The sequence below is a fragment of the Suncus etruscus genome, chromosome 19 (genome assembly GCF_024139225.1).
Source record: "Suncus etruscus isolate mSunEtr1 chromosome 19, mSunEtr1.pri.cur, whole genome shotgun sequence".
NCBI classification, from domain to species: Eukaryota; Metazoa; Chordata; class Mammalia; order Eulipotyphla; family Soricidae; genus Suncus; species Suncus etruscus.
In genome coordinates this window covers 7,201,462-7,224,309 of record NC_064866.1, presented here as the reverse complement: position 1 = coordinate 7,224,309, position 22,848 = coordinate 7,201,462, and the positions used below count along the sequence as shown (strand labels likewise).

The window sequence follows — 22,848 nt, the reverse complement described above, 5'->3', positions numbered from 1 at the left end:
GGGGGGGGACAATCTCTTAGCCCAAAAAATATATATCTAAGAGGAAAATAGTGTCTGCCCTTCCCTGGATCCTTATAAAACAAGGAGGGATTAGTTGCAGATTTAATAGGAGAGAGTCCGTGGTTAAGGCAAGCACAGACTAACAGGAACGTAAGGAAAGTGAGTGGGCATTCAATTCAATTATTTCAATTCTCTAATATCCAGCAAGCAACTATCCTATGCAAAGCAGCATGCTAGGCATTGAAGAAAACGGAAAACTTAAAAAAAAAAAGTCTAAGAAACAAAAGCATTTTAAGACAATGAGGTGTGAGTGCTTTGAAATCAAAACAATCAGCATGAAAGAAAGTATTCCTGTCAATGGGAAAAGAAATAAAGAGGGACAAGACCCTGTGTCCTTTTTTATTCTTCATACTCGAAAAAGACTGACTATGAAATGTAGTCGTGTAAATAAATAAAAAAAATAATGTAAGGGGTTTGTTACCAGAGAAAGAATAGTGGAAGTCATGGAAGAAAGGTTAAAGGTTAGTTTGGAAACTTCACCATCTCATTAAAATCAGGGCACTGACAATTTTGAAGCTCTCTCTTTACTAGAAATAGAACTGTGAGAGAGACGAGAGATTCATGAGAACTTCTTGATGTGCAAACAATCATCAAACCCAACATGAACAAGCATAGGGACTCCCCAAAGTTTGCCCCAACTCCAGCTTACCTGGCTGGAATCAGAGTGTCCTCTCCTCAGCCACCTAACTTTACCAGCCTTCATTTAAAAAAACAAACAAACAAACAAACAAAACCCACTTTAAAGAAGAAAAGGAAAATTGGGGAAATGTCATCTTTCAGACCCAACAGAAAGCTTTCTTCATAATGTGCTTTATGACTTTAAGATCATCCTTTAGAAGACCCATCTGCTGAGAAAGTGCATCTTAAGGCAGGTATTGACCCATTTCTGGGATTCCTTCCCACACAGCTGTCTCAGAGGAGTTCCAGTTCCCTTCAGTGGCAGGTGGGTAGAGCTAGCCTTTGCCCACTTCCCCCAAACCACCTGCAAACACACCCCAAACATTCTGCCTCCCTGAGAGGACATAGAAAGGGTGACTGCTGAGGTAAGCTGGAGAGGGGGAGAAAAAAAGGCCAAGGGACTGATTTTCTAAGCATCTTTTGGGGACACCTGAATTCCTCCTCCCTCTGCTCTTGTCACCCCACTCCTGGCTTTCCTGCCTGATTTCAGCAGACCATTGGGAGAAGAAATGAGCCCAGTACCCACTTACTGATAGGCAGCACAATAATGGGGATGTTCTTGGGTCGCTTGCTCTCCTTGTCGATGAATTCGCCTGTGACCGTCTTCTCTCGCTCTGTCACCCGACAGTTGTACTTCCCACTGTCTTCCTGGCGGAGGTGATAAATCTTCAGCACAAAGACATTGTCGCTCTCTTTGGCCACTTTCAGCTGGCCCCTGGCCTCCCGATGGGCAAATTCACTGTTGAGGACGGGCACGGCATTGGGCCCCATGCTGGCGATCAATGAGCTGTTGAAGGCCCAGGAGACAGCGAAGTAGCGATCTGGGACATTCTGGGCCTCTAGGATGCACCTGAACTCTACGGGTTCCCCCATGGTGTACAGTCGCTTCTCCGTTTCCAGACGCACAGTGAACTCCTTGTCTGAGAAAGCAAATCATGAACCGTGTTTATACAGGGAAATGCAGGTTCCCCGTCACCCTGAGTGCATCAACAAATCAACAAACTCTTCCAACCCCAGGCCCCCTTTTTACTATGCTCACCCCAAGGAATTCACCATGACACCTATTTTGAAAGGAAAAGAAAACTCAGAATCAGATGATATGAAGCCTAGTGAATTCTGCTACCTCCCAGATAGATCTCAAAGGAGCTAAACCCATTTAAGGGGCTCCTTAGTCCAGTCAAGGCAGATGGGACTCTACCAGCAGCTTATCATCATGACCCAAGTTTTATTTTTAATAATATCTTTATTTAAGCACCATGATTACAACCATGTTTGTAGTTGGGTTTATCATAAAAAAAAAACACCCCCCCCTTCACCAGTGCAACATTCCCACCACCAATGCCCCCCAACTTTCTTCTCCCCTACCCCTGCCTGTATGCAAGACAGGCATGCTACTTCTCTCACATATTAAAACTGTCATGATAATTGTTAGTGTAATTATTTCTCTAACTGCACTCACCACTCTGTGGTGAGCGTCATATCATGAGCAGAGACTGTTTCATCTCATATTGGCTCCTTTGTCAAAGATTAGTTGACTATATATGCTTGGGGGGGTTGTCACTGGATATTCTTTTTTTTTTTAATTAAATAATTTCTTTATTTAAACACAGTGATTACAAACATAATTGTAGTTGGGTTTCAGTCATAATAAGAACATCTCCCTTTATCCGTGCAACCTTTCCATGACCAATGCCCCCATCTCTTCCCTCCCCCAACCCCCGCCTGTATTCGAGACAGGCTTTCTACATCCCTCACTCACTGACATTGTTGAATCATGACCCAAGTTAAAATCCCAGAGGTCGATCAGGAAAGCCTGACCTCGCTTACATAATGTGTACATCAAAGGTCAAGTTATTATTGACCTTTGCATGCAAAACACTCCATTTAAGCACCAGATTACAAATAGTTTCTGCGGATACCATAAAGACTTTCCCTACTGAGGTTTATGAATAGAATTATGCAGTGACTTGACTGCTGGCCCCAAGCCTAATACAGACTCAAAAATAAACATACTGATATACAGTTTCCACTCTTAAGTGATTACTGGAAAGAAGACATGGGCAAGATAACTTTCTAACAAAATTATGCATAAGAAAAGAAGTGATGGTCTTTTAGTCAACCTTCCTTTGGAAGACCCACTTTTTAGAAGGCATCAATTAGGTATATAGGATGAGCAGAGGGTCTCAAGACACTACCAGCCATTTGTACCAGTATTTTGTTCCTGACAGCCACCGTCACCTTTGGAGATATCAGACTCCTCGTAGCTGCATTATCTTCCACCTCCATCGTCCTTGACATTTCCAATCAATTACCAACCACTACCTTTGATCATTGCTTTATCATTATGTTTGTTTGATTTTATGTTTGGGGGCAACACCTAGCAGTGCTCATGGCTTACTCCTGGCTCTACAACTCTACACTCTACAACTCTACAGGGCAAAAAGGACCACATACGACACTGGGAATCAGAGCTGGTCAAAGCAAGTTAAAGCAAGTGCCCTATCCACCATTGTCCCTCTGCAGGCTAGCTTGCTTTTTTGTTTCTATTCCACCATCCCATGCAGTCTATAAATGATTTATAGAGAACAAACAGGAATCACGCATGCAACATTGCACTCAAGCTTGGCAGACGTCGCCTTTCCTCAGGCTCTTTACCTTCTCCTCCAACAAACCTCATGCCCCCCAAACATTCATTTCCTCCTCCAGTGTACTAATTTTCTTTATTGCACAAATTTCCCAATAAACAACACTAGCGTTGCCAATATGACAGCTGCTCTCTCAAGTTTCCCTCTCTTGAAGGATCAGTCCTAAGAGACAAGAAAGAAACTCCTCCACAACTCCCTCTATTGCATTATTGCATACACTCATGGGAATGTGCCGCATTACTTGCCAAATATGAGCACTCTGGACAGTCCCATGATAGTGATTTACGATGCAGGATCAGCAACAGAAAGGGCTGCCACAAAAGACATGAAGCTAGAGAAGACACGCAGTCCTCAAGCCTTTCTATATCTTCAAAAGGCTGACCTTTCGCTTTGGACAGCCCTACTCTTGTATTGTGGAACTCTTCCCAGCTATGACTTGGAGAAGCTTGCAGAAAAAGCAAAACTTACAGTGCCTCATAAATTGCCAAATAATTTTGCTGTTGCTTATTCCCGATCAAGTAAACCTCTAGAAACAGATTTGTGGTTTGGTCTGTACCCCCTCATTTCTTAACTCCATGAAATAAGCTTCTGGCCCTTCTCCCATACTTTACTCACCTAGAAAATACCACTGATGGTCCTTTACCACTCCTCCCATTACAACCAAGGGTGTTTTCCATTTCTTTGTTTGTTTGCTTGTTTGTTTTGTTTTGTTTTTGAGCCACACCCAGAGTTACTCCTGGCTCTGCATTCAGAAACCGCTCCTGGCTTGGGGGCCATATGAGATGCCAGGGGATCAAACCACGGTCTGTCCTATGTTAGCAGCATGCAAGGCAAATGCCCTACCATTGGGCCACCACTCTGGCATCCCTTTATTTTTGGGGGGAGGGGTCACACACGATGGCACTCAAGGGTTATTCCTGGCTCTGTGCTCAGAAATAGCTCCTGGCATGCATGGGGGACCATACGGGATGTCAGGTTTTGAACTACCACTTGTCCTAGATCAGCTGCATGCAAGGCAAACGCCCCTCTGCTGTGCTATCTCTTCAGCCTGGGATGAACTCTTTAACTAAAATTTATGGCAGAGAAAAGTCCCAGGGTTGGAGAGGTAGTTACAGGGGCTTAGGCCCTTGCCTTACACAGCGTTGGCCTCTGTATCTCCATTGAATTCCAATTGGAGTTATCTTTGAGCAGAGTCAGGAGTAAGTTTTGAGTACTGTTGGGTGAGATCCAATTCTCACCGTCTTCCAAAAAAACGAAAAACAAAACAGGATATCCAGAGATGCTACCAACGGAGAAGCAAAGACTCTGAGGTGTCACTGTCTGGCATTTCTTTACCCTGCTTTTCTTCCATACCACAATCCAAGGAACCACCTGGAAATTCTGTTGCTGGCTCCAACCAGCTGGATTCCTTCTCCAACATGCTTTCTGACATCTATTGTGCTTTCCAGGCCATAGTTGCTGACCACCTACCCTGGGACCCTGGGAGCTCTTCTGCCTAATCTCTCAGCTTCAGACCTAACTCTACAACCACCATCCATGGTTTTTCCCTTCTAAAATTCTTGTGTTCGTGTCACCCTCTGCTTTCAAACAACTGTAAGATAAGCACTTTATCCACTGAACTCTCTCTCCAGTCCAATCATATTGCTTTAGAAGATTAAAAAAAAACATTTATAATTAATCAGTACAACTTTAGAAACACTTAATATGTCCCTTCCAAATCCTTATTTTTGTTTTATAAGTCATTATAAATGTATATGTAGTTTATAAATAAAGAATACATCTTAAAGGTTTAAAAATGTCTTTAGGAGCCAGAGCAGTGGCACAAGCAGTAGCGCATTTGCCATGCATGTGCTAACCTAGGACGGACCGAGGTTCGATACCCGGTGTCCCATATAGTCCCCCAAGCCAGGAGCAATTTCTGAGTGCATAGCCAGGAGCATTTTTTTTTTAAGGCCAGAGCAATAATACAGTGGGTAGAGCATTTGCCTTGCATATGGCCAACCTGGATTCAATTCATGATACCACATATGGTCTGGGAGCCTACCAGAAGTCAGTTTTGAGCACTTCTAAGTGTAGCACCCCTCTCACAAAAACAACACCACCACTCTATTTCTGGGATGAGAGAGGGAGAGTACAGGGTGATGTTATGGTTTTGGCTGACCCTGTTCAAAAATCTAGTACCACATACAGTTTCCTGAGCACCTCCAGATGTGACCCTGGAGCAGAGAGACAGAAGAAGCCTCTGAGCAATTCCAGATGTTGCCCTCCTCCAAATTCCTTATTTCCAACTTCAAGTTTTGTGAACAGAACATTTTAAACTTTGAGGCCGAAGTGGTGGCACAAGCGGTAGGGTGTTTGCCTTGCCTGTAGCTGACCTAGGACAGACCGTGGTTCAATCCCCCGGTGTCCCATATGGTCCCCCAAGGCAGGAGCGATTTCTGAATACATAGCCAGGAGTAACCCCTGAGCATCACTGGCTGTGGCCCCCAAAAAACAAAAACGAAAGAATGTTTTTAATCTTTAACTGAAGAGAGAAGATGGAGGAAGAGAAAATGTCCTTCTAATATGAAAGAGGATGATCAATATTGAAAATATTTGGGGAAACTGAGGAGACAGTGAAACAGACCCTTAGAAGTCTTCCTCTAAGTTCTCTCAGACCCTCTCAGGTACTCTCAGAGGCTCTAAGAAGAATAGCTGGAGAAATTTGGCTCCAGAATCCATACTGATCTCTGCACTACAGAACTGGGAGTTTTTGGCTACCTTTCCTATCTCCACTTACCACTCATATCCGGGACTCAACCTCGACCCTTATTTGACTTCTCTCTGCTTGCCAAATACATCAAACACTCCTGTACTTCTCCTCCTCTTCCTCCTCCTCCCTAGGCTTTAAGACCCAAAGTCACCAAACTGGTTGGTTTTCATAAATTCGCTTTAACTACTACCTTTTCCAGGGAAAAGTTATCATCAGGGCTGTAACACTTCATGCTTACTGAATTCCAGAGCACTCTATATGCAACACAACTTTTACACTTGGCGTGCTCCACTCAGCTACTGACTTTCATATCTGCGACATCCCAAAGACAGGGGCCAGATTTATTCATCTTTGAGTCTCCAAAGCGTCTTGCCATGCCTTCTGGCTTATATATATTTTGTTTATTTGTGTTTTGGGCCACACCCGTTGACGCTCAGGTGTTACTCCTGGCTATGCACTCAGAAATCGCTCCTGGCTTGGGGGACCATATGGGATGCCAGGTTAGTTCTGGGTCAGCTGCATGCAAGGCACACACCCTACTGCTGTGTTATTGCTCCAACCACTGTTTATATACATTTTTATTGGGGCCGGGTAGGTGGCGCTGGAGGTAAGGTGTCTGCCTTGCAAGCGCTAGCCAAGGAAGGACCGCGGTTCGATCCCCCGGCGTCCCATATGGTCCCCCCAAGCCAGGGGCGATTTCTGAGCACATAGCCAGGAGTAACCCCTGAGCGTCAAACGGGTGTGGCCCAAAAACCAAAAAAAAAAAAATATATACATTTTTATTGTGATTGTTTCATTTGGGGGCCACACTCAGTGATGCTCAAAGCCAACTCCTGGCTCTGCACTTAGGAATCACTCCTGAAAGACTTGAAAAACCATCTGGGTTGCCAGCTATTGAACTTGGGAATGTCGCATACCCTACCTGCTATAATTTATAGACTTACTAAATTTTTAATGAAATGGGAGAAGAGCACAGGTGGAGTTGCAGCGGACTTGAATATGAACAGCACAGAGTCAGCCAACTCTATCCACATTTTTATTTCCAAAGGCTTTTCTCCCTGCTGAGTCAGCCGGGATAGACTCATTGAGTAACTTCACAAAGTCCTAAGTGCAAATTGGTTACAATTAAAATAAAGAAGATTAACGGATGTGACCTCATTTAAAAGCATTAAGATTCACAACTTGGCCCAAACTTTTGAAGTTGATCTGAGAAGCATCTAGTCAGGAAAAAAGAGAGAGAGGAAATAAAGTGCCTTGAAGGGATAGGCTAGAACTGGAAAATCCAGCAGTTGCTAAATTGCTCTTGACTCCACAGAGCAGATAGATAAAGTGCTATTTGCTAAGGAGCTCTACTCTTTTCAAAAAAAAAGAAAAACCCTCCATCCATTAGATGAAGAGAACCACTCCTGCACTAAGACCTCTTAAGCTGTATTTAATGAAACAGCACCTAAAAAGGGTATCTGGAAAAAAGTGTTGGTGGAAATTCAGTCTGTAGGGCTCTCTCCCCAGGAGCTAGATAAGGTTTCCTGGAAGGAGCTGAGGAATAAGAACTGAGGAAGGGGGGCCGGAGTAGTGGCGAAGCGTTAGGGTGTTTGCCTTGCATGCACCTGACCCAGGATGGACCACGGTTTGATCCCCCAGTGTCCCATGTAGTTCCCCAAGCCAGGAGCAATTTCTGAGCACGTAGCCAGGAGTAATCCCTGAGTGTCACCGGGTGTGGCCCCAAAACCAAACCCCCCCCCCAAAAAACTAAGGATGGTCTGAACCTCCTGAAGAATGGAGCATGAGGTAGCAGAGCTCCCCAAAACTAAGCTCTGAGAACAGCCTATGAGTCAAAGACATCAATAGGCATGGCCTTAAGAGAGAGACTCAAGGGCCAAATGATAGTTCAGCGGGTAGAGCATTTGCCTTGCATGTGGCAATACTGGGTTTGATTCCTGGCATCGCATCTGGTCCCCTGAGCCTATCAGGAGTGATCCCTGAGCACAGAGCCAGGAGTAAGCCCTGAGCACTGCAGGGTGTTCTCTTGTTCTCCCCCAAAAGAGGGAGCCAGAGGGCTGGAGAAATAGTGCAGTGGGTTAAGGCTCTGGCCTGTAGCTAACTTAGGTTCAATCCCTGGGACCCCATGTGATTCCCCAAGAACCACCAGGAGTGATTTCTGAGTATAGAACCAGGAAAAAGCCCTGAACACAACTGGGTATGATCCTCCAAAACAAAACAGGGAGCCCTGTGTAACAAGACACCCCATGAATTCACACATCTAGTTGTCTATGGTTCCTCATCTGAGGGAAAGCTTTGAAAGGGAAAGCTCTTAAACCACCCAGCTTTATCTGATGCTAATATAACCTCCATTGTCCAATCAAAGCCAGGGTCTTTGCGAGCCATTTCCACTCCCATAAATTCCAACTGTTCTGAGCTGTCTCCCAGCATCTCACCAAACTTCTAAATAAGTGTCCCAATCCTGCTAAGATGAAACAACAATACACGTTCATTTTGGGGTTCACTTTTCATCCCACTCATTCAATTCAGCTTTGCAAGTGGCAGAGCTGATGAGAGAAACTGAGAACAAGGCAGCACTGACACTGGATAGGAGTCCCTTCCTTTGCAGGGCACACCCCAACTCACTCAGAGGGGGACAATCGAGACATGACATGCACAACTGTAGATGTGGAGGCACCCACAGAATTAGAGAAAATTCACAAAGGTCATGGTATTGAATGGTGGGTTGTGTGTTCCCACAAACCCCAGAGAGGGCAGGCCAGGAACTAACACTGCAAGCTGTTCACTTACAAGCCAGTCACTCCACCATGTGGAACCACAAACCAAGATGGCAGCCCCTCCAGGCCACCTGAATAGCCTTTATTGGGATAAACAAAGCCCTGTCCCCAAATGGAGGGGAAAAAGCCAGTGAGGTGGCAATGGGAAACATCTTTTTAACGGGAAAACCAAAGGAACCAACTGGGAGACATCTAATTAGAAGGCAATAGGAGGACCAACACAAAGGCCTCTACCAACACATGGGAAGAGGCCTGGACCAAAATCTTTATTCTTCTCTTCATACCACTATAATCAAAGAACAAGGGGCCAACTAAGGTCACTGAGGGTCCCCTGTACCTCTTGAGGTTCCTAAAAAAGGCATTTGCATAGCCCTGTTTTATTTGGCACTTCCTCCCACCCATCCTCTGTGGACAAGGGGACCACAGGACTGACCGGTGGGCTGGATGTTGACCACGGTTCCCTCGGATCGCTTCCGGGTCATGGCATACCAGGAGCCATCTGGATCTTGGATCCACTCAGAGGCTTCACAGTAGAATTCACCCTGGTCAGAGGGCTGCAGGTGGAAGATGGTGAGGCGGAAGGTGGTGCTCCCCAACTTGTCCAGTCGCACCTCACCCAGACTCTGCCTCTGAGCATATTCACTGCTGGAGTGTAGCACAAAGTCCCGGATCAGGGAGATGACCTCCACTGGCTTCTCACTGCCTTTCTGTCGGAGCCAAGCCACGGACAGGTGGCTGTGCTGGGCAGTCTCCGTGGACACCTCACACGTCAACTCCAGAGGGTCCTGTTCCACTTTGTGCAACGTCTGGGGCACAGCAGTCGCCTGTAGAGTGTCAGGGATCACTGCCACACAAAAAAGACCCAAAGCACAGTCACAAAAACACAGTCTGACCTGGACAGAACTAATAACTTCCCAACTGATAACCCCTTCTCTTGGGTCAATCATTTTGGAGTCACTGATGGCTCCAAAGAGCAGAAGAATGACAGGAGGTTCCTTTTTGGGTTTGGACTGCAATGTGTGGGCACTTATACTATTGGTTTTAAAGAACTTTCAGCTAAAAAGGGGCTTAGTTTTGCATAATAAATGAGCTCCCTAAAAACACCATATTAAAAATGGACTCTTCTTTTAGGTCAAATAAGATTTGGTTATTCATTGGGGCCTGGCCTCAATGTTCCCACCACACTTTACTTCTGACTGATCATCCAGCAGAAATAGTTGCTAGAACTTTCTGAGTTTGAAGTTGACTTGTAAAATTTGCTCATTTATGCCCCACTTAGCCACTCAACACCCTTCCCACTCACACTCCCCCCCAAATTACCTCAGCAGTGTGTAGGAAAACTATTTCTCAAATAATGTGGTTGTGGTAGAGAACAGCTATCTTGGGCACAGCTTTTCGATGGGTTTAATTTTCATATAATACAGATATCTAAGACACTTCGAGTAAGCAGAAGGATTTCCCCTTTGAGGTGCCGGGGTAAAATTATACTCTGGGCCACTACCCTGCTGACAAGATGAAGGGGCCCCTGCCATAACTTGATTTGTGTTCTCACTTGTCCCCAAAGTTGATCAGGATGCAACCTTGTCAGAGAAGTAAACAGAGGTAGCCTCAGATGGAGGGCAGAAGATTTCGACACTGTTTCCAAAGCTCACCAGGGTGAAAGGTCAAGCAAAGGGAGGACGGTCAGTTTAGCTACCCAAGTCTTGCTTTTATTTTTGTTTTGGGGCCACATCTGACTGTGCTTGAGATAATTCTTGACTCTGTGCTCATGGACCATTCCTGGCAATTCTCTAGGGACTATATATATATATATATATCTGGGGATAGGATTATTCAGGGTCCATTGCTACACAATGCAAGTGTTTACCCCATACTCTATCTCTCTGGTTCTTGATTTATTATTTTGAGCACCACCATAAAGACTTTGACAGCCTCATCTAAAAGCATACATAAGCTTGACCAAACACTGAGTCCCAAAGCCATCCACACTAAAATGCTCCTAATGTTCCCTAGAACTTCCTTCAACTTACAGACAACTAGGGGAGAAAACTTGGGTCCATTTACTTAATAATGAGCCAAAGGTCCCAGAAAGGGAGACGATAGGGCAAGGATTGGTCAACTCATCCACCTCTGCATTGAGGACACAAGGCGTCCCTGTGCCTCTTCAAAAGCCCAATCTGGCCCAGAGCTCTTTTTGGCCTCCTGTCCTGCTGAAACCAAGGTGTAGCACCTTCCTAGCCATTCCTTCCTTCCTTCTGATGATCAACCCCACATGCTCTTGCCTTCTGCTTTCATAGCCCTTTTCCCCTTGTTTCATATTCTCTGAAACTTTTTATTATGTGCAAATACATCTTTTAGCCTCAAACTTCTATCAGGGGCAAGTCATGACACAGAAAAGAATGAACTCGTTTATGCCACCTGTCAGCGTGTAAAATCTCTGGGAGCTTTGTGTCAGATGAAGTGGCACTTGAGAAGCAGACATGTTCGGGTTGGGACACACGCCTTTGAAAGAGAAGTGTCATGAGGAAGCCTAGAGAACTAGTTCCTGTCTCTGCCATGAGCACATGAACTGTCATGAACATGAGAGTTGTGTCATCTGGCCCCATTGGGAGATCCCATTCTTACCAGCCCAACTGGCCCCCAATAGGGTCAGAGAAAGAGCTGCAGTCCGAATGGGACCCAAAGAGAATGAACTTACCCACGAGGTTCATCTTGGCACTGTAACTCCCAAAATACTGATCATCGGTGCTGGGCGTGTGACATTCATATTCTCCAGCATCGCGGGCCTGAAGATCTGTGATGTGCAGCAATGCTGCATTGCCCTGGATGCGTTCCACATAGATCTTGCCTCCTCGGACCCGTTGTGTGTAGATGGCATAGGGGAAGGAAGAGTCCACGGTGCTGACGATCTGGACTTCTCGCTCTGGGGCCGAGGGCAGGTAGATGGACCACTGGAAATTCTGCTCAGAAGGGCCCTGGAAACCACTCACATTACACCAGATGGTGATGTGGGACCCCTCTGTGCGGTACAAAGGTCCCTCCTGGACAGCCACCTGCCTCTGAGCTGACACAGCACCTGGGGGGAACGACACACACACAAATATGGCACTTATTTCTCGGGCCAAATTGCAAAGTGGGCACATCCCATCCCATCCCATGCAGCATTTGTTATTTCTGCGCCGAGACACAGCTAGGAATAGCTCCCCAGCCCTGGGTGAGGGAGACACTCTTTGTGATTTATCAATATTAATTAAAACTCTCTGCGGTGCAGTGCTGACTCTCATTTGCATGGAAGGGATTTGATGGTGCAAAGATGCGGTTCTGGTTTCTGAGCCAACGTGGCCCCCTTGGGAATCTCACCGAATCTCTTGGCCACTAAGGAGTCACTGTTCTATCTATTAATAGTGCTGTTTATCAAGATTTTCATAAAATGAGCAGGGGAAATGGAGCTCCTTGGCACGAATGTAGAGGAAAACAAATAAAAGTGACGTCCTTGCAATATGGTTAAAAGAGAATGCTCCGGACAGGATTTCTGGGATGGTAGGCACCAGAGACTTTACTTGGCACTGGCCCCTCTATTGGGAAATGCAACCTCTCTCTCTCTCTCTCTCTCTCTCTCTCTCTCTCTCTCTCTCTCTCTCTCTCTCTCTCTCTCTCTCTCTCTCTCTCTCTCTCCCTCTCTCTCTGCTTTTGGGATCATATTTGGCTCAGTGCTCAGGAATGGGGAGGGTCACTCTTTATTTTAGTTTTTTAATTTTATTGTTAAATTATCTTTCTTTAAACACCGTGATTACAAACCTGATTGCAGTTGTATGATTACAGTCATGGAAAGAACACCCCCCCTCACCAATGCAAGATTCCCACCACCAATTTCCCAGATCTCCCTCCTCCCCACCCCACCCACACCTGTACCTGAGACAGGCTTTCTACTTCCCTCATTCATTCACATTGTTAGGATAGTTCTCATTGTAGTTATTCCTCTAACTGCACTCATCATTCTAAGTGGTGAGCTTCATGTCATGAGCTGCACCTACCAGCGGAGAGTCACTCTTGATCACGCCAAGGAGACCAGGGAGTTGTAGGACTGGAATCTGAGGCTCCAGGGTAGAGCATATACTTATACTCCATCCCTTAGAACCATCTCCAGGTGCATTTTAAAAATGTTTTATTTAATTAAAAACTCATGGTTTACAAAGTTACTAATAGTTGAGTTTTAGGCATATAATAGTTCAACACCAATCCCACCACCATTGTCAACTCCTATGACCAGTGCTACTATACCCCATCGTCCCCAAATCCTATTCCCCACTCAATGTGTTTTTCTTTTTCTTCCTTCTTTCTTTCCTTTTTCCTTCCTTCCTTTCTTTCTCTTTCTTTCTTTCTCTTCTTTCTTTCTTTTTTCCCTTCCCTCCTTCCTTCCCTTCTTCCTTCCTTCCTCCTTTCTTTCTTTCTTTCTTTCTTTCTTTCTTTCTTTCTTTCTTTCTTTCTTTCTTTCTTTCTTTCTTTCTTTCTTTCTTTCTTTCTTTCTTTCCTTTCTTTCTTTCTTTCTTTCTTTCTTTCTTTCTTTCTTTCTTTCTATCTCTTTCTTTCTTTCTTTCTTTCTTTCTTTCCCTCCCTCCCTCCCTTCTTTTTCCTTTCTTTCTTTCTTTCTTTCTTTCTTTCTTTCTTCTCTCTTTCCTTTCTTTCTTTCTTTCTTTCTTTTTCTTTCTTTCTTTCTTTCTTTCTTTCTTTCTTTCTTTCTTTCTTTCTTTCTTTCTTTCTTTCTTTCCCTCCCTCCCTCTTTCTTTCTTTCTTTCTTTCTTTCTTTCTTTCTTTCTTTCTTTCTTTCTTTCTTTCTTTCTTTCCCTCCCTCCCTCCCTCCCTCCCTCCCTCCCTCTTTCTTTCTTTCTTTCTTTCTTTCTTACTTTCTTTCTTTCCTTTCTTTCCTTTCCTTTCTTTCCTTTCTTTCTTTCTTTCTTTCTTTCTTTCTTTCTTTCTTTCCCTCCCTCCCTCCCCTCCCTCCCTTCTTTCTTTCTTTCTTCTTTCTTTCTTTCTTTCTTTCTTTCTTTCTTTCTTTCTTTCTTTCTTTCTTTCTTTCTTTCTTTCTTTCTCTCTCTCTCTCTTTCTTTCTTTCTTTCTTCTTTCTTTCTCTCCTTCCTTCCTCCCTCCCTCCCTTCCCTCCTTCCTCCCTCCCTCCCTTCCCTCCTTTCTTTTTGCTATGTGGGCCATACCCGGTGACACTCAGGGGTTACTCCTGACTATGTGCTCAGAAATCACTCCTGGCTTGGGGGACCATATGGGATGCCAGGGATCTAACTGAGGTCTATCCTAGGTCAGCCGCGTGCAAGGCAAATGCCCTACCACTGTGCCATCACTCCAACCCCTCAAGTGCTTTTTAACTTCATTTCTTCTACAGAGTGAGATGGGGTGACACAATGAGATGGGGGTTCACATGTTGCCTTCAATTTGTCTCCAGCAGTGCCTGAAACCTGAGCACGCAGGCAGGTGCCAGCCCCATAGCTGCCCCACCATGACAACAGGACAGAGAAGACAGGTGCATTCTAGGTGACTGTTAGTGTTTGTCTTCTTTGGCTCTGGACCTCCTCCTCTGAGAAGCTTCTCCAAGTTCTACAAGTGGCTCATTCATGAACCCACATTGGCCCGGTCACTGAACAGCTGTGGCTGTGGATAAGCCATTGAATTCCCCTTAATCTCAGCTTCCTCCTGTAAATGGGACCACTGGGGTGTGCCTCGGCTATTGTGTAGGAAAGACTGAATAACTTAAGGCCACATTATGGAGCTGGCTCAAGAAGATTCTCACTGAGGGGCCAGAGTGGTGGTGCAAGCGGCAGGGCATCTACCTTGCATGTGTTAACTTAGGATGGACCACGGTTCAATCCCCCATTGTCCCATATGGTCCCCCAAGCCAGGAGCAATTTCTGAGCACATAGCCAGGAGTCACCCCTGAGAGTCATTGGATGTGGCCCAAAAACCAACCAAACAAAAAATATTCTCACTGAACAGAGCTTCTAAGATCCCTCCTGACCAGAACATTCTATGCTTTGGAGTCACAGATGGAATAACTGGGTTTGGTCCTTCATCATTTGGGCACATCACAAGTGGCCTCTGGAATGGTTCATCTTTGGGCATCCCACAACACCCACAGCTGTAGCCCATTCCTGCTTCCGGGAGAGTTTCTCCATTTACAATGCAAACTGCAGCTGCCCTGGTGTAAACCCCTCTGAAGTGGGTCCAGCTGGAGAACAGCCGGACATGCCAGCACCAGTGGAGAGAGAGGCAGCTCCAAGCCAACCTCAGAGCTGAACAAATTGCTCAAATCTGCATCACAGACTTTTATAACAGACCTGACAACAAATGGAATGCAAACTCCTTTTCATGCAGAACCTTCCTTCTCAAGCAAAATCTACATTGTGGCCTTCTAGGAGGTCGTCAGAAGGCCTAGATCCCTCCTGGAGATTCTCTGGATGGCCAGTTTAATGCAAGGGCCTGAGAAAAAGTACTGCTCAGGTCTTGGGATCCAAGGGGTTATATGGGCCATCCTGGAAGTATTGGGGGCTTCCAAGACCATATCTGGCGTTCTTAGAAGGCTTTCAGAACTGCACCCAATTTTGCTCAGGAAATCATGGGGATATTGGAGATGAAACCAAAGTCAGCAGCATACAAGTCACCTGCATAAATTCTGCACTATTTCTCGGGCTCACAAAATATAACGTAGAGGGGCCAGAGCGATGGTGCACTGGAAGGGCAAAATTGCCTTGCATGTGGCTGACCCTGGACAGAACGCAGTTCAATCCCCCAGCGTCCCATATAATCCCCCAAGCCAGGAGCAATTTCTGAGCACGGAGCCAGGAGTAACCCCTGAGCGTCATAATGTGTGACCCCCCCCCAAAAAAAAATTACATAGAACTCTCTGGTGGCTTTAGCAGTAGCTGTGGGGAAACTGAACAAATGGGGTGGGAGCATAAATCCACAGTCATATGGTGTGTGAGTGGATGTGGCACTTTCCAAGGGACAGCACAAGGGCTGTGCTAAAAAAAAAAAAAAACAAGGTGAAGATAACAAGGCAGTATTTTCCATGTGTTCAAATGTGGCATGCGGCCTCCTTTGTGACAGTTTAAAAGTAAATACAAGACTGGGCTTATGGCTTAGTGGTAGTGACTATACCCCAAAGGCAGAAGAATAAAGTTCAAACCCCAGCATTGCAAAAGATGGGGAGGGATCTGGAGACAGAGTTCAGTGGGTAGGGTTTTGGCCTCACATGCAGCAGACCAAGGTTTATTCCACCATCACACGATTCCCTCAAGATCTGCCAGGAATGATTACTAAACACACAATCAGGAGTAAACCCCAAGTATAACAAAGTAGGACTTAAATCTTTTCTTCAAACAGAACCTCATAACTTGAACCATCTTGCTGCGCCTCTCAAATTGAGGGGGAAATCATGAAGGGTACCAAGACCAAACAGTTGTATGATCACTAAGTAGTAGTAAAAAATGATCGGACTTAAATACCAAATCCAAAGCCAACGACAAAAGAATCGATACCCAATCTACAAGCTAGACACAGAGGGGGACCACTTATACTAGCAGCCTGGGGGGTAAGGGAGGGGGATATGGGATGCATGCTGGGAACAGGGGTGGAAGGAGGACTACTTTGGTGATGGGAATTCCCCTGAGTCAATGTCAATATGTACCTAAAATATTACTGTGAAAGATATGTAATCCACTTTGGTCAAAATAAAAATTATTATAAAAAAGTAGGTGGAGCCAGAGAGATAGCACAGTGGTAGGGTGTTTGCCTTGCATGAGGACAACCCACGATGGACCTGAGTTCAATTTCCGGCATCCCATATGGTCCCCTAAGCCTGCCAAGAGTGATTTCTGAGTGCAGAGTCGGGAGTAACCCCTGAGCACTGTCAAGTGTGGCCCCCAAACAAAACAAACAAAAATAATATCAGGGTTAAACTCTCTACTGCACACCACAAACTGAGGTAATGCCTGGGACTTGAAATTTGTTTAAATCAGGGCCAGAGAGATAGCATGGAGGTAAGGCGTTTGCCTTTCATGCAGGAGGTCATCGGTTCGAATCCTGGCGTCCCATATGGTCCCCTGTGCCTGCCAGGAGCAATTTCTGAGCCTGGAGCCAGGAATAACCCCTGAGCACTGCCGGGTGTGACTCAAAAACCACACAAAAAATTTTTTTTAAATCATACTGTATAGCAGAATATGAACTGGATTTGGGCGTTTTAGTTGGGATCTCATGCATGAATGGTGAAGATCACGTCGTTCTGTCTCTGACTTAGAAATTAGACCTCGAGGTATCTCTAGTTGAGAGTGAAAGAACATTTCCTTATTTCAGGCTTTCACTGGTTTTACGCTCCACCCTTCCACAAAGGCTGGCCAGGGAGTTGAGGCAAGGAAGTGGCATTCTCCTCTAGTGAATGGGCCGAGAAGGAGGCAGCTGAGGCCCATCAGATAAGCCATTGTGATGCAATAATGAGCTTACCCAGAGTGCCTTCTATTTACAGACCTTAGAAAAGCACTTGATCATCTGATCACGCATATTACCCCCTGCGTGGTAAATAATGTTAAGTGGCCTGAATGAACCAGAGCATCAGGGTCAAAACAACTTGTTCAGGCAGGAAGCAGGTAATAAACAGTCTTGGTCTATCAACAAATATGGGAATGGACTTTAATGAGATACAGTGAGCTGCAGCTGCCTATTCAGTTCCTCCTTAGTTTCCTGCCCCCCCCCTTAAAGGCCTTCTCCCCCTAACATCTAAGAGACGCCACTCTTAGAAAAAAAGATCCTAACACAGAAATAAAAATATTCACGGTTCTTTCTCAGCATCTGAGTTCATCTTCTGCACCCCCCCCCCCATCCCACTCCCAATCCACCCCCATTTTCTTCTCCTAGCACAACCCCTGCACAGGAGCTTCTAGATGCTTCTTTGGATGCTACTGCCCTACACCAGGCCTAAACCCCTCCCCCCAAATCCTTTTCCATCTCTTCTCAAAGCTCCTCCCAGCAGAACTTGCCCTTTTTATGTTTTAAATATACTTGAATAAAAACAAAGCCTTCAGGTATAACATACCTGTATTATTTTGATTACTTTGCAAAAGCAAGTTTCAGTACTGTGATCTAAAAAGATCAAGTGTTTCATAAAACTGGACAAAGCAAGCAAACAAAAACTAGAGTGGCTGAAGTGATAATGCAATGGGCAAGGTACTTGCCTTGCATGAGGATGATCTAGGTTTGAGCCCCAGCATTCTATATCCCTGAACCCCACTGGGAATGATCACTGTGTACAGAGCTAGGATTATGCTGCAAGCACTGCCATAGGTGGTCCAAAACATACATAAAACATATATACACACATACATAAAACATACATACCTAAGATGAATAGAAAACAGTAATGAGCACTAGATAGGGTAGAAATCACACCTGCAGTGTAGAGAGGGAGTGGCTTCCAAATGTGAGGCCTTGGGGTTTGAACCCCAGAACTATCCTGTGTCACTGTGTATGATCCTTGGTATTGCAATGCTCCCCCCAGACACCACCACAAAAATATGGGAGGTAATAATACAAGTAGTGTAATAATATTCACTTTGAATGTCAATGGTCACAGTGTACCAATGAGAAGACATTGTTAAGAGTGGATCTAAAAGCACCAATGCAACTAATTCTCGCCTACAAAAAAACCCATACACACATATTAAAAGTAAATGGATGAAGAAAAGTCAACTATGATAACATTAAAAGAAAGCAGTAGTTAAATTAATTCCAGAGTAGATGCCAAAGTAGAGAAACTGCCGAAGTGATAGCACAGTGGTAGGGTGGACAACACAGGATGGACCCAGGTTCGAATCCCCGCATCCCATGTGTCCCCCAAGCCTGCCAGGAGTGATTTCTGAGTGCTGAGCCAGGAGTAACTCTGCCGGGTGTGACCCAATTCCCCCCAAAAAAGCAAAAACAAAGTACCGAAACTTATTAGGGATAAAAAGCACACATAATATATATTTATATAGATACATATATATAATAACAAGGGTTCTCTAGTCCAATATGTCATAACAATGTATATGCACCTAATAACAATATGAAATTACATGAGGAAAAACCTGATAGAATTGCAAAGAGAAATAGATGAATTGGCTATAATAGATAGATGAATCCACTATCATAGTTGCAAACTTCACTATCCTCTTTCACAAATGGACAGAGCTAGCACACCATTACCACAAAGGTAGTTGAACCCAACTTCGCCATCATCAACAAGGATAAAGGATTTGTTATGAACTATTCAATCCAATAAAAGCAGAATACACGTCCTTCTTAAGCTCTCACAGGATAGTCGCCAAGACAAAGGACTTTCTGGGCACAAAACACACCTTAACATATTAAAAATGACAGAAATCATACAATGTTGACTGGCAAGCCACAAGGAACAATATTAAATTAGCAACAGAAAAGTATCTGGAAATTCCATACACAGCGATTCAACAATACACTTTTGTTTATTTATTTTTCCATACACCGGTATTTAATTTTTTATTGAATTTGTTAATATTATAGAGTTCTTGCACTGCCAAACCTTGCCTGAAAATTCAAAGAAAGAAATGGTACAATGGACAGCCTCATCCACCTATTCCACAATATATTAAAACTCGATTCTATGTGCATTGTGGTAATTTTGCAATCTCTTACAAAGTTTTCTCTTTTTTTTGGGGGGGGGGGGCCCACACCCGTTTGATGCTCAAGGGTTACTCCTGGCTAAGCACTCAGAAATTGCCCTGGCTTGGGGGGACCATATGGGACGCTGGGGGATTGAACCTCGGTCCTTCCTTGGCTATCGCTTGCAAGGCAGACACCTTACCTCTAGCACCACCTCGCCGGCCCCTTTTACAAAGTTTTAACAAGAGTTGTAATTTAAAATCTTCTGCAGGCTTTCAGATTTCTAGTATACTATACCATTATATAAAAATTTCAAATATTTATCTCAGTTTATTTCTCAGTAACATAACTCCTCCCCCCAAAATAAACCCCCTTAGAAAATAAAATGCGGGCCTGGAGAGATAGCACAGCGGCATTTGCCTTGCAAATAGCCGATCCAGGACCAAAGGTGGTTGGTTGGAATCCCGGTGTCCCATATGGTCCCCCGTGCCTGCCAGGAGCTATTTCTGAGCAGACAGCCAGGAGTGACCCCTGAGCACCGCCGGGTGTGGCCCAAAAACAAACAAACAAAAAAAACAAAACAAAACAAAAAAAAAGAAAAGAAAATGCATAATTTCTGGGGGAAAACGTAGTTCAGATTATTTACGATTTTTGGTTCTCAAATAAAGCCATCTGTTTAAATCAAGTCCTTTGGGTTTTGTTTTGTTTTGTTTTTAAACAATACACTTTTAAATAACACCAAAGCCATGGGAGAACTCTCAAGAGAAATTTAAAAGAATTTGGAATTAAATGAAAATTAAGACATAACTCTTCAAATTCCGTAGGTGCACAAAATTAGTGCTTAGGAAGAACAGCACAGCAGTGAATTATATATATTAGAAAAGAAAAATCTAAAATCAATAATCTAAGTTTCTACCTTTGAAAAACAAAACGGAAGTGCATTTTAAACCTTAGTAAGCAGAAGAAATGAGTTAGAGCATTGATCAATGAAATTAAAAATTGGAAATCAAAAGAGAAAAATCAATGAGACTAAAAGTTGGCACTCTGAGGTCAATAAAATTAATAAACTTTTAGCCAGGCTAGCTAAGAAGACACACATTATTCACATCAAATGGAAACAGGAATCCACTACAGATGTTATTGACAATTAAAAGAATCATAATAAAATATCATGATCAATTTTTACTTTAATAACCTAAATGGACCAATTCCTTAAAAAAATTGCAATTTATGAAAATTCAGACAAGGACAAGATCTGATAAGATCTTTTACCTATTTAAGAAACGAAATCAACAATTAATAGTCTTCCAAAATAGAAAGCATCAGGTCCAGATAAAAATCTCTCTCTTTTATGGGGAGAATTGGGTCACACCTGGGGGTGCTCAGGGTTACTCCTGGCTCTGAACCCAGAAATCGCTTGCTCCTGGCAGGCACGAGGGACCATATAGGATGCCTGGATTCAAATAACTATCTGTGCTGGATAGGCTGCATGCAAGGCAAACGCCCTACTGCTGTGCTATCTTTTGGGCCTCCCCCCCCCCCCCAGATAAAAATATCACTGGTGAATTCTACCAAACATTTAAAAAAGAATTTTTTTCTTTTTTACCAGTTTTCTATCTACTCTCTCTTTTACAGCTTTGAGATAAAGGTAATATTTACTCCTACTAGTATCATAATATCAAAACCATACAAAGACATTACAAGGAATTCAGGCCAATATTTTTCACAAACACAAATACAAAGATCCTTGATACTAGCAAAACAAATAAAAACAATCAAGTGTGGGGGCCGGGCGGTGGCGCTGGAGGTAAGGTGCCTGCCTTACAAGCGCTAGCCAAGGAACGGACAGCGGTTCGATCCCCCGGCGTCCCATATGGTTCCCCCAAGCCAGGGGCGATTTCTGAGCACATAGCCAGGAGTAACCCCTGAGCGTCAAACGGGTGTGGCCCAAAAACCAAAAAAAAAAAAAAAAAAAAAAAAAAAACAATCAAGTGTGGGGCCGGAGAGATAGCATGGAGGTAAGGCGTTTGCCTTTCATGCAGAAGGTCATCGGTTCAAATCCCGGCGTCCCATATGGTCCCCCGTGCCTGCCAGGAGCAATTTCTGAGCATGGAGCCAGGAGTAACCCCTGAGCACTGCCGGGTGTGACCCAAAAACCAAAAAAAAAAAAAAAAAAAAAAACAATCAAGTGGGATTTGCCTCAGCTATGCAAGGCCAGTTCAGCATTAAAAATTCAGTCAATGTAATTCCTCAAATTAACAGACTAAACAAAAAATCAATTAGCATATCAATAGATGCAGAAAGGTATCTGACAAAACAATATACAATTCATGATACAAATTCTCACAATAGTAGAAGTAGACATTTTTTTTTTTTTTATCAACTTCACAAAGATTAACCACAGAAAACCTACAGGGAGATGAGAGAGATAACTCAACAGGCTGAGCATGAAGGAGCCCCGGATTCACTCTTCTATACTGCAAGGTCCCCTGAGAAATTGCCAGAAGTGACCCCTCAGCATTGAGCAGAGTTGCTCATGGGCACTCCAAAATAACAACACAAATACCTCTAACTAGATTATTCTTCATGGTGAAACATTTGAAGTTTCCCACTAAGATTAGTCATAATTCAAGATTTCTCTCCTTACTGAGGAGCAATAGTACAAGTGGTACTTGCATGCGGTTCACCCAGCATTCCATAAGATCTTCCAAGCACTGCCAAGAGTAACTCCTGAGTGCAGAGCCAGGAGTAACCCCTGAGCATTGGGTGTACACTACCTCTCAAGATCTCTTATTTAAGTATTAGTCACTAAGGTTGAATATTACACTATTGCATAGTGTAATGCACCAAGGTAAAAAAATATATTGGAGAGGGGATTCAAAGCATACTGACAAGGAAGGGACAAAACTGTCCTTTTAATGCCGACGACAGATTTTCTTTCTTGTTTTTTAATATCTTTATTTAAGCACCTTGATTACAGACATGATTATTATAGTAGGGGTTCAGTCATATAAAGAACACTCCCTTCACCAGTGCAACATTCCCGTCACCAATGCCCCCTCCCCATATCCTCCCCCAGCCCTGCCTGTCTTTGAGACAGGCTTTCTACTTCCCTCACTCATTGACATTGTTAGGATAGTTGTCAGTGTAGTTTTTGTCTCTAATTGCATTCACCACTCCTGGTGGTGAGCTTCAGATCCTGAGCTGGTCCTTCCAGCCCTCATCTCTATTGAGACGATAGATTTTCTACCTAAGCAGA

At 44.1% G+C, this 22,848-nt stretch overlaps 1 protein-coding gene across 1 annotated transcript in view; it reads right to left on the bottom strand.

The window, feature by feature from the left end:
• Positions 1-22,848, bottom strand: part of IGSF3 (immunoglobulin superfamily member 3) — a 107,482-nt gene that overhangs the window by 45,109 nt on the left and 39,525 nt on the right. The window contains exons 2-4 of the mRNA XM_049765900.1: positions 11,611-11,988; positions 9,346-9,756; positions 1,269-1,658 (exon numbers count right to left, since the gene is read on the bottom strand). Of these exons, the coding sequence (XP_049621857.1) occupies positions 1,269-1,658; positions 9,346-9,756; positions 11,611-11,988 (1,179 nt within the window). The remainder of the gene's footprint in view (positions 1-1,268; positions 1,659-9,345; positions 9,757-11,610; positions 11,989-22,848) is intronic.